This window comes from Perissodus microlepis, chromosome 1, assembly GCF_051167445.1.
Source record: "Perissodus microlepis isolate ML-2025 ecotype Zambia chromosome 1, ASM5116744v1, whole genome shotgun sequence".
Taxonomy (NCBI): domain Eukaryota; kingdom Metazoa; phylum Chordata; class Actinopteri; order Cichliformes; family Cichlidae; genus Perissodus; species Perissodus microlepis.
The window spans coordinates 21,886,554-21,897,777 of NC_140461.1; the positions used below are offsets into that span (position 1 = coordinate 21,886,554).

The 11,224-nt window shown below is 40.3% G+C and overlaps 1 protein-coding gene across 5 annotated transcripts; it reads left to right on the forward strand.

Moving 5' to 3' along the window:
- Positions 1–87: 87 nt before the first annotated feature.
- Positions 88–11,165, forward strand: golm2 (golgi membrane protein 2). 5 transcript variants are annotated; one of them, XM_084935455.1, is made up of 10 exons: positions 89–1,159; positions 4,059–4,113; positions 4,268–4,370; positions 5,480–5,570; positions 5,795–5,921; positions 6,143–6,223; positions 7,070–7,348; positions 7,688–7,825; positions 8,943–9,131; positions 10,207–11,165. In XM_084935455.1, the coding sequence occupies exons 1-10, from the start codon at positions 833–835 to the stop codon at positions 10,284–10,286; spliced, it is 1,470 nt and encodes a 489-aa protein (XP_084791581.1). In that variant the 5' UTR covers positions 89–832; the 3' UTR covers positions 10,287–11,165. The 5 variants fall into 5 exon arrangements, with proteins under 5 accessions (XP_084791611.1, XP_084791581.1, XP_084791573.1 ...); XM_084935447.1 differs by having other exon boundaries at positions 90–1,159; positions 6,140–6,223; XM_084935465.1 differs by having other exon boundaries at positions 92–1,159; positions 6,140–6,223; positions 8,964–9,131.
- The last annotated feature ends 59 nt before the right edge of the window (positions 11,166–11,224 follow it).

The window sequence follows — 11,224 nt, forward strand, 5'->3', positions numbered from 1 at the left end:
AGCGTTCAGATGTGCTAAGAGTTATGAAAGAAATTTAAATACCAATGTAGACTTTTATTTTGAAACGCGCACGTCCGCTGGCAGCGAGCGGAAATTAAAGTGGCTGATTGCAGCTAACTTCATGCAGCGCAGACGTGATGTGTGGAAGGCAGTGAATCGTGGACAGTGTATAACAGAAACCCATTATTCACAGTGGGTTTTTTAAGGTTTAATTGGCTGTGTTACGAGATTCAAACCAGTCCTTCGCAATTAAAGACGATGTGTTTCTCTGACAGCAGCCGCTGGTGTTTTCGCGTCTACGGTTGCTAGCTAGCAGTTAATACGAGCTAACGTAACGTCGGGGTCAGAATTCAGGATCAGCGGTAGTCCTGTTTGACGGCGATTTTAGGGATTAGTGGAGTTCCAGACGTCTGTGCGTCCGGTACTGCTCGATTTACCAGAGGGACACAAAGTAATTAGCTAAAGGCTAACGTTGTACAGCTAGCTTATATGGTTTATAGCATTCCTCAGTGCCACGGCGCCGTCGTGTCCACGTCTCGTCTGCCAGCTGAGCTAGGCCACGTCCCTGCGGGCGTATTTCACTTACTAACATTGGACGAATTGCAGTGAAGATGCCTAGTGAGCGGAAGGAGGAAGGAGAGCAAAGATCACTAGAAATGTGAAGGTCCTTTAGCGTTCATGACTGTCTGTTAAACGTCTGGACTTCCGAGCGCTTGCCGCATATACACGGCATGTCACGTAGACGGATGTGTTTCACACCGGGAGAATAGTCTTCACTGAGCTCGTTGGGTTGCAGTAACAACCTGAAATATCGTTAGACTTTGTTTGGGAAATGGTTGGGTTTGGCGCAAACCGACGGGGAGGTCGCCTCCCGTCCTTCATCTTCATCTTCTTGATGGTGATCATCGTCGTACTGTCTTTCAACTACTGGACAGTGTCCAACAAGCACGGCCGCTTGCTGGATGAGCTGGCGGAGGTGCAGACGCAGGTGAAGCGCACGGACGCGGCGCGGAGCCGGCTGGAGAAGCGGAACTCGGAGCTGATGGTGCAGGTGGACACGCACAGGAAACAGATCGACCAGAAGGATGGGGACTACAGCGTCCTGGAGAGCAAGCTCCAGGCCAAGGATGCTCTCATTAAAAAGTGCACAGATGAAAAGGTACATTTCTCTTTTTGCCTTTGTCTGGGTTTGATCGAGTTAAGTGTCGTTTTTACTGAAATTTAACATTGCAGGTCACGCAAGGTATTAGAGCAGATGAAACATTTCCTGGGCACGGCACAGCATCTATACAGAACCAAGCGTATTCGTCTTTGACCGAGTGTAACTGTAATAATTATGTGTGTTTGGGGGCAAGACTGACTCGCTCATTTTTTTTTTTAATCTAGAGGTGGGTGTCATGTTCTCGGGAAACGCAAACAGGAATGACAAGAAGGTTCTTCATTACACCAAATCGGGGGTGTATGGACAAGTATTACTTTTAATACAAGTAGGAAAGGACAATATTTAGCCTCAGTCATATCACCATGTCTAATTTCACCACCTTATCTCATTGTATTGCTGTAATCTCAGCACTTTATATCAGAAAGTGCAAATATCTTATGTACTTGAGAGGTGAGGCAGGCTGTCTTGAGTATGAGCCACATAGTTTCATCTTCCTCGATTGCTTTCACCTGAATATTTCTCCACCCAGAATATCTTGCTAGAAATTAACAGCTCCCAGCTTCCTGAATCAAAAGGGTGTTTATAGGCCTCTTAAACTGTGGTTTTGTAGGTGATTTTCAATTATTTTGTTATTTGAGATGTATTATGTGATGCAGGCTTTGGAGCATACACTGGTGATGTGGTGTGTGCTGTTGGTCCAACTTCAGAGGTGCTTGTGCTAGACAGAGCAGTGTTTCATTCATCTAGAAACAATTCATTTGTGCTCGATTATTTTGGTTTGCACTGTTAATTGTTAGATTTCCCTACATTACTGCCAACTATCTTCCTGTGCATAACAGGGGAAATTACATTCACAAAAGAAAGCAAATTGAATTCAACTTTATTATGTTGTTTCTGTTGCTGATTTGCTCTTTCATTCTATCAGCACATTATTACACGTCTGTGGGGGCATTTATGTATTCACTGTGAAAGGCACATCAAAGCGCGCCACATGGACATTCCCACTTCTTGTCCTGCACAGTTACCCAGCCAGTATTTCACTGGCTTTTATGTCCCAGCACCTTCTGAACTTTTGGTCCGAGTCCAGCCGCCCTGGGAGTGTAATTTGCATCCAGTCTGGCTCGGTTTGATGTTTTTCAAAAGCAAAAGCTTAAAATTGTTTAGCTTATGTTTATCCAGTGTGGATTGTCGCTCTCTGGTTTGACCACAGACAGCAATAAAACAAATGCAGCATTCATGATTTTCAACTAATCGTTTTAACTTCATGCAACCTTATACAATAAAGCAACACATTTATTGCATAGTTTCAAGTAAATCTGCAGGATTATCAGGTTGGGTAAGGTTGCGGGTAACATTGCCTTGCTTTGCTCAACATTTATTGATGAGCTGTCCTTAGCCACAACACACACAACTTTCTCCCAACGTTTGGAGTCAGGTTACTGGTAAAATGTAATTGACCTGCAACATAATACTTATATGATACTTATAAAGGGCTATACATGAACACATTGGCTGAACACATGAACACATTGTCTAAGCTCCCTTATTTCTTGACTAAATTCCAAGATCCGGCTCTGTGTTTCCCTATTCAGGATAAAGGTAGCCATTAAAGAGTGGTTGTTCTCCTCCTTTCTTCTGTCAACAGACCAACCTTGTTTCAACAGTCTGCCTGCTACGTACATTGTGAGAAGTGTGTACCACAAAGAAAGTGACAGATAAGTCTGATAAGTGGCTTTCAAACAGTAGAGTCTATAGTTTTGTAAGTTCGGTGCAAGAATGAATTATGGAGCCTTATACTTCTTCATTTAGCGTGACCATGTTGTTCTAAAGAGCCAGGCGGCACAGGGAGGCCATTACCCACTTAGGAGTGTCTAACAAGCCTTAGTCTTAGAGCAGTTGACATTAATGCTGTATTTCCTGTCCAGTCTTATTGACCACCTTCTGGCGCAGTCAGTCTGCCCAACTGTTTCAAGAGCTCGAATGCCTAACAATGACAAGTTTTTGGTAGAAAGGCAGATAAAGTATATCCATAAAAATCAGTACAAACCCCTTAGCTCTGCAAATTAATATTTTCAATATGTTGCTTCTATTATTTTCAGAAAATATGGCTAAATATTAATGACAAAATGGTGGGTACATGAATACATGCATCCTAGTGAGCCTCCAAGATCTTTTTGATGCTTTGGAAAACCTTGCTGCCACCTCAGTTGTATTTATAGAAGTATAACTTCAACTTAACCATAGCTGCTGTTTTTACATTGCATGCTTTGAAATCCATATTTGTAATCTAATGGGACAGAAAAAATGTAGCTTTTGGGTGTCACTGTGATGTCCAAAGCCTCAAGTTTCCTTCCTTCCCCCTGCTTAACTTTCTTGTTTGGTATTTTACTGCTCTTCATGAGTTTTTGCATGCCATTTATTTTACTAGAACACAAAATAAAGCGCAGCCAGCAGCTTCAGGGTAATAGAGAGACTTTTAAGTTTCACATCATTAATGTTTATTGCGTAGCTGTATTGGATTTTATTATGGTTTACCTGGTGGCAAAGTGTAAATAAAAAAGCCAAAACCAAAAAGGAAAAAAAACTCATAAACTAGCAATAAATGAGCATTCAGTTTGTGTGCTGGTGCTTTTTTCTTTTCTGTGAAATAAATCCTGAAACATTTTGTAGATTGAGATCACAGAACAGGCGTTGGATCAGTGTCGCATGACTCAGAGTACTGGAATAAAGAAAAGGGTTGTACTGACTACAACCAGTTTTCACTATGAAGCATAACAGGATTAACCTATTCCCCTCTTTTCATTCGTGCAGCTGTCTGATAATGCAGGAACCTAAACTGGTTTTACCTTTACCATAACTAATACATGTTTTTTTTTTCTTTCTTTTAATGTTGCAGATGAAGCTGCAGGATGATGTCACAGCCCAAATGACAGAAATTCAAAGGCTTAAAGGTAAGACTTCAGCCTGTGTTGGCCAACAGAGGGCACTCTGGCAATTCCTTTAACACAGAATATGTAACATACAAAGGAATTTCATATAGCAGTACAAGTCTTTCAATAAACCTCTTCAAAATGTTTGTTTTTGTGTGTCTGTTATTACAAACAGAGCAGCTAAGGGAGCTCAAGCAAGAGTTCATGAAGCAGGAAGAGCAGCTAAGAGAAGTGAAGAAAAATAACACTAACTTGGAAAGAAAACTGGAATATGAAAGGTATGTTAGTTCTTTACATGTGCCTGAGTCTTAGATATACCCATATTCGAGGAACTGTGAGCTCTCAGAGATTAAGGCTGCACAATTAGTCTATCACAATTTTGGTTTTCCACAATTAAATGAAGATAATTAAACAATATTGAACATGCATGCTACACCAACAGAACACACAGAAAAAAATCTAATCAGGCACTTCGTAAATCACTGCCTGATGATGTGCCCAGCATGTGCCAATCACAGCTTTCCCCTGCACCGCACAGCATGAAGTTCCCTCATTCTATTTGACCGTACTTATGTGGTACAGGTAAGACCATCAGAGCAGAAATCAAAAGTGTGGCACAGCAGGAAGTGAAGTGGTTGCTCTTCGAAGCAGATTATTTGACTGTTTGAAAGTACTTTGGATTTAGGGCAAGTGATGTTAACCAAGAACAAATTCAACAAGTGCTGTAAAATTGCGTCTGCATGGCAAAGCAGTGCGGCTAACTTGTGCTGCAGTTTGAGGTGTGTTTTTTGTGTGTTTGCTTAATTGACGCATCAAGGCCAAGAAAAACAGTGTAGTGTTTGCTAACATGAATCGTCAAATTCTCACATCCACAAAAGTGAGCTTGTACAGTGTGTCCGTCCAGCTCACAAGGATTCACTGAAATTACCTAGAGGCAACACTCCATTTGGCCAAACACAGTTATCCAGTAGACAAAGTGAGTTTAATTAAAAAAAAATTGGGATAATGGTCAACTTACTGGACAAAAGATATCTTATCCCTTTGTGCTATAATTTTTGCAAAAATGGCGCTGTCTGCAAGAAATCGCAGGAAATTATAGAGGGATTGTACAGCTTTCAAGTAACTGGCTACATGCCTATCATGCAGGTATCATGAATGGAGTGAAATGCTATATTTGCTATATTTTGCTTCTAGAAGTCACACATACAATAGTGGAATAAACACATTATTTGTCTGCAAAGGTTTATTAACAGGAGTGTAGCGCAGTGTAAAATAGAGAAAAGCACCTGTTGATTTGATTTTGTTTTTGTTTTATAGTTTCTTTATGTATAAAACTGAAAAAATTCCTTATTGTGGAGATGAAACTGAATGAATACATGTTAACTAGTTTACAGTGTGGACGCCAGATTGCACAACTGAAAGACGAGTATGAAGAAGCAAAAAAGACTCTGGAGGAAGAAACACTAAAGCTAAGACAGGTTAGTCTGATTAATCTTAACAAAAAGGATAAGAGCTATTCTTGTGTTTCTTTAGTAAATGATGAAAAGTTTTGTCTGTGTGGCACATTGCATTTATTCACTACTTTTGGATCTTTAACACAGATGTATTTAAAATAGAAATGAATTGTCCTGTGTTTCTGTTCTCTAAGCTTTCCTGTTCATTAAACAGCTTTGTCTTTTCTGTAATCTGCTTTCCTTTTCAGAGTGCAGTGGATGGTCACAAGAATGTAGTGGGGGGTAGACATGCAGATGCAGAGCCTGGTGTGGAGACGGCTGGAGAGCGCCTTACAGTGGCCACTCACCGGCATGACAGACACTCCGATCTGAAAGGTAGAGTGTTTAAGTTGAGCAACGCTGCTATCGTTTACTTTATGTTGCTTTCTACACGTTAAATAAAGATGTTGACTGTTAGGAGAAAATCATCAATAATAATTGCTCACATGGATCTTTTAATATTTTAATTTGAATAGTAGTTACTTCACGCTGTCTGGTTGTTAATCCTGTTAATATGCTAGCGCTTCACTCCCATTCCCTGTGCTGTGTTACAGAAGAGATGGGTAAGCCCGGCAGTGATGCTGGCATGCCTGGTATTGAAGACAGTGAGGTGGGAAAAATCGACGATGTGCAGTTTGGTAAGTAATGAATGTAAACTTTCAGAGATCAAGCTCAGCAAATTATTGATTTGAAAGAATTCTGTAGCTGTGTAATGACAAAAACATTTGGACTTTTTAATCGGCCAGTATAGGTATTGACAGACCATAATCAGCATTAGATTAGGCCTTAATATAAGTAAACATGTTAGTTAGATTTAAATTCACCTCATCACAGTTTCCATGAAGGAAGAAATTTGCTATACAGACTGAATCTGCTTTTCTTTTTTCTTTTCTTTTTTTTTTTTACCTGCCTTTAAACTTGTTGACTCTGCTGTTTGGCCATTTTAACATGAGAGTCTAAAGGGAATGAGTCACTTCTGGAGTCAGCCTCAGGTGCCGCTTTGAGGAATTATGGTTCTTTTGTGGGCAGCACGGTGGTGTGATGGTTATAAACATTGCCTGATGGGTTTGAATCCATTAGCTGTCCGGAGCCTTTCTGTGTGAAGTTTGTATGTTCTCCCCTTGTCTGTGTGGATGTCCAGGTTACCCTTCCTTTTGCCCTATGGCAGCTGGGATGGGCTGCAGTGAAACTTCCAACTCTGAATTGGACAAGTGGAAGAAAATGGATGGATAGTTCTTTGGGTTTTCAACTTGGGTTTCATTTTTCAACCCCTCAAGGTTGCTTTTTGGTGAAATACAGTGAAACTGAATCCGTAACTAGAGAACAATAACTGACCCATATAGCTTACTTACCTGAATAGTGCATATAAAGTGAGGAAATCCTTCTCCCTTCTGTCACTGATTGTAACCCTACCCTTTTTTTAAAAACAAAATCCTTGTGGCAAGTAGGTCACTGACCTTTCTCACATTGTCTTTGGCCTACAGGCTTGAAGAAACCAGCCATTACCCAGAAACACGACGAAGCCCCGGATGTGGTCGTGGGAGCCGGTGCTGGACCTGGAGTCGGGGGAGCTGATGGTCCCGGAGGCCAGGGCATGTTGCTGGACCAGCCCGGACTCCAGCAGGACAGACTGGACGGCCAAGCCGTAGTGATTGCACCTCCAGGCATCAACAAACAGGGAGACAAATCAATAGTGTTTGAAGAAGACAACAAAGTGGGTATCAAGGCAGACGAGCTGGGAGAACAGCAAAGGCAACTTCGAGGTGCAGTAACCACATCCATATAACTGCTATTAATTTTAACAATGTTTATTTTGAGCCTTTAGGCATGGGATAATAATGTGACTACAGCTTATTATAGATTTTTAGCTTTTGGGTGATTTGTCTTTTGCCACATCTAGACTGAAAGAGGAGAGAACTGTTATCGTGTTACATTATTTGTTTACAGTTCCTCCATTTGTAATGAGTTTTTCAAGTGATGTGTAACCTCTTTCAAAAGTTTGAGTGCTCCCTTAAAGAAGGCAAATATAGCTTTGAGAAAGCAGTACTGGGAACAACTGCGCCTGACTTTTGAAGTATTTGTTTTGTTTTTCTAATAATCAGTTCCCAGTGATGTCAGAGTTGAAGGTGAACACTTGAAGAGGATTCCTTTGCCCCCCAACCCTGCCCAGGTGCCCAATCCCATCCAGCCTCACCACGCCAAAGACCAAGTTCCAGCAGAACCAGTACACCACCGCCAAAGTGAGTTCCTCTACTAAACTCTGAAAAAGTGAACCCTGCTTTTGGCAATGAGGGTAGTGATTATTTTCTTTTCTTTAACTCATTGATTGATTCCACTCAAGTAAAATTATAGCATTTTATGGTAAGTTAGTTCTGTTTATACTTTTCTGAATATCTAATAAGGGAGGGATTAAAATATAACTTACTGTGGTGTCATGTGTACAGTTTTTCCAGTTTCTAAGTCAGTGCATCCTCCTAAACATAACACATTTTCATGAAAGATGGGACTTCTAAGTATATAAGTCCTATCTGAACATGGTTAGGGCTGTTACAGAAGGCTCTCTTGCAGGGGGAGGGAGACAAATGACACACTTGGCTCCTCAATTTTCCTTTCCTGTTACCTCACTTCTGTTCTGCTCTACTACGCTTTCTTCCTCCTTCTCTCTCTTTTTTAAAATGTTCAGTTCTTTTCTCTCTTTTACACTTCCATCTCATCATCTGCAGCCCTGCTGCTTAAAAAAACCCACTAAGTTTTCATTTTGTTTTTCTTCTGCTCTGATCCTTCTAAATTGCAATTTAGTGTAGAAGTTAACACCCTTTAGGTGATTTGTTTTTGCTGTCATCTTTGTTTACATTATCAGCTTACAGACTGCACAGCTCATCCCAATTCCCATCCCGTTTCGAAATCTGTGAGGGTCTAGACAGGAACATAAACAGTCTTATATGCTGGTGTGAAAGAAACTGCAGCAGTAAAAACTCATTTTTTAGATTGATTATTTTATATATATTATACATCTTACAGTTTGGGGGGGGGGCAATTTTTCAGATCTCGAGTTATTTTTCGAGTTAGTTTTCAGATCTCTCCAAAGAGGCCTCTTATTTGAAGCCACATTGGACCACACTACCGCCACCACATGCTGTGAATCTTGTGGTAGGCAAACTCTAATTTATAATACTGCATCCAAGACCACAATTGGCTTTTTTTTTTCTCTTCAGAAGGCACCATGTATTTACCTCATCTTTCTCATCTTTTGTCATTCTCTTAATGCAACTACTTTTTCCTTCATGCATACATGATGCAGTATTTCCCCTCCCTATCTTCCTACAACTGCCTTCGCTTCCCTTCCGTCCTGATGAGGCCCTTCTCTGCCTCCTGCAGGCCGATTCTTTGATGAGAACGAGTCCCCAGTAGATCCGCAACACGGCTCTAAGCTGGCGGATTACAATGGGGATGATGGGAACGTGGGTGAGTATGAGGCTGACAAGCAGGCCGAGCTGGCCTACAATGAGGAAGAGGATGGTGATGGTGGGGAGGAAGACGTTCAAGGTGAGCCAGGCCGGGGGATTGGACTGTTTGTCCAGATGTTTATCCACCATTCCTCCTTGCTCCCTCCCTCCACCCCTGTCCTGCCAACCTGCTGCATTTATCTTAAGTAGCTCACAGCAACCCTGAGTTTGGTCTTTACGTCATCGTAAATACAGATATTTAAAAAAAAAAAAATGTGGCAAAAATACCTGAGGATCAAAGCAGAACTGCTTTGTGTGCAATTCAGGAGAATTGCATATTTTTACTCGGCCCTATAACAGTCTTAATAACCTCTTATATTATGTAGAGGGAGAACTTGACCCAGGAACTTACGGTTCTGTGAGAGTAATTGAGTGGTCATCTAGTGTTTTCTGTCCTGCCTATGTTTCGTTTTAGCTAAACCACCTGTCTGTGCCCACCAAACATCTGACCTACATCTAGCCCAGTAGATATATATATAGCTCACTGTGTTCCTGAACGTGTCTGTGTTCTCCTTGAAATATTGAAATGCATGTCCATGTTTTGTTTTGTTTTTTTATTGTTTGTTTTTTTCTCTCTTTGTTTTGATTGTCCTTTGGATTTTAAATGAAATTGCACTATTTCATACCAAAACTACAATAGTATTTTTAGGGAAATTGTGTTTTGTTTGAATCTATCAAAGGAAAAAATAATTTTATTTCTGATCTGCCAGTTCTGTGATTGGCTGTTTTTTCATTTGTCTTACATTTATCAGATACATATGCCATAACATGAAGTCTCTTATATATACTTGCTATTTAAAGTTACCAACAGGAAAGCTAATATCCTAGAATGATGTGGGTTGAGATCCTTCTAAAATGAACAATCTGTTGATATATTTCTTGTACATAAATCAGTGTTGCTGAAGGGAATCAGAGAGGGCTCTGTATATTACACAATTCACAGAAGGTTGACATCAACATCCTTTAAAGCTTAAAGTCAGCACTACGATGCTACATTATGGTGTCATCCTCATATACCGGAGATTATTCAGAACGCGTAGTAAATTTTGCATCTATTTAATTGTGCATTCTCTAATATTTGTGTTTCTCTCTTCTTCTTCTTCTTTTCCCTCTAGATGATGACGATCGAGATATGCAGGGAGACCGGGCTGTGGATTATGGGAAAAAAAGACATCAAGCCAACGACATTCTTTGAATGGAAACTCATACAATCGTATCTCATAAAAAACACATTCAGACCCATCTCCACAAGTGAGATTTCTCTTGACAAAAAAACATCAGTATGTCTAAGAACTTTTATAGGTTGCAATCTCAATGTCATGGACTATTTTGAAGAACAGACATTGCAGCTAATGAAGTAATTCTAAATAATGTAACATACTATGAAAAAAACACAAGGCATTTCCCCAAGCTGCTGTTAATTTGCTAATGGCTTTAAGTTATGACAGTAGAGATAATATACTGTACTTTGACTGTTGAGTATTTGATAACTGCACCGGCTCATGCCGGCCCTAATGACCCACATCTGAACTTCAAGGATAGACCATGTTTTGGTTTAGCTACTCTTCTTCTTCTCACTTTGCTGTTGCTTGGTACAAACTCTTCATCTGAGATGTTTATCAGAGACTAATTTGGCATTCTGCCTTTCTAACATAATCGTGGGACTCTTATATGGAAAACTTTTCTGTTTGTTTGTTTACAAGAGTGGGAATACATTACAAATGCCAAGGACTCTACTCATGGCCTGTTGAATCCGTTTCTTACTTTGACAGACTAAAAAGTGCTTCTCTTTTTTCTTTTTTTCTTAAATGATGCCATTGCATGCATTTGAAACTTTTTATTAATCAAATTGAGCAAAATACTCATGCTTAAGCAATACTTAGAACAATGTTGGTGTCCTACACAGTGTGATTAACCAAGCACACGTGGAGCTGACATACTGTACAAATGCTTCCATGAATGAGGTTTCTGTGAACATAAAATTAGTTCTGTTTGTGCAACCAGGAAAATTGATTTCTCATGGAAAGGCACAGTGAATGTAATTTTATTTTATTAAAGGTGATGCTTCATGTCATTTGTGACGGTACTTTAGAGTGAATGCAGCTGCATGAATGATAGGTTGTCATCCTCCTC

Bases quoted from the DNA above. Each gene is read 5' to 3' on its own strand.
- golm2 (XM_084935447.1), top strand. From the start codon at position 833: ATGGTTGGGTTTGGCGCAAACCGACGGGGAGGTCGCCTCCCGTCCTTC. The intron at 5,922-6,139 runs GTAGAGTGTTTA...GCTGTGTTACAG, and splicing joins CAGACACTCCGATCTGAAAG to AAGAGATGGGTAAGCCCGGC. The intron at 7,349-7,687 runs GTGCAGTAACCA...TCTAATAATCAG, and splicing joins ACAGCAAAGGCAACTTCGAG to TTCCCAGTGATGTCAGAGTT.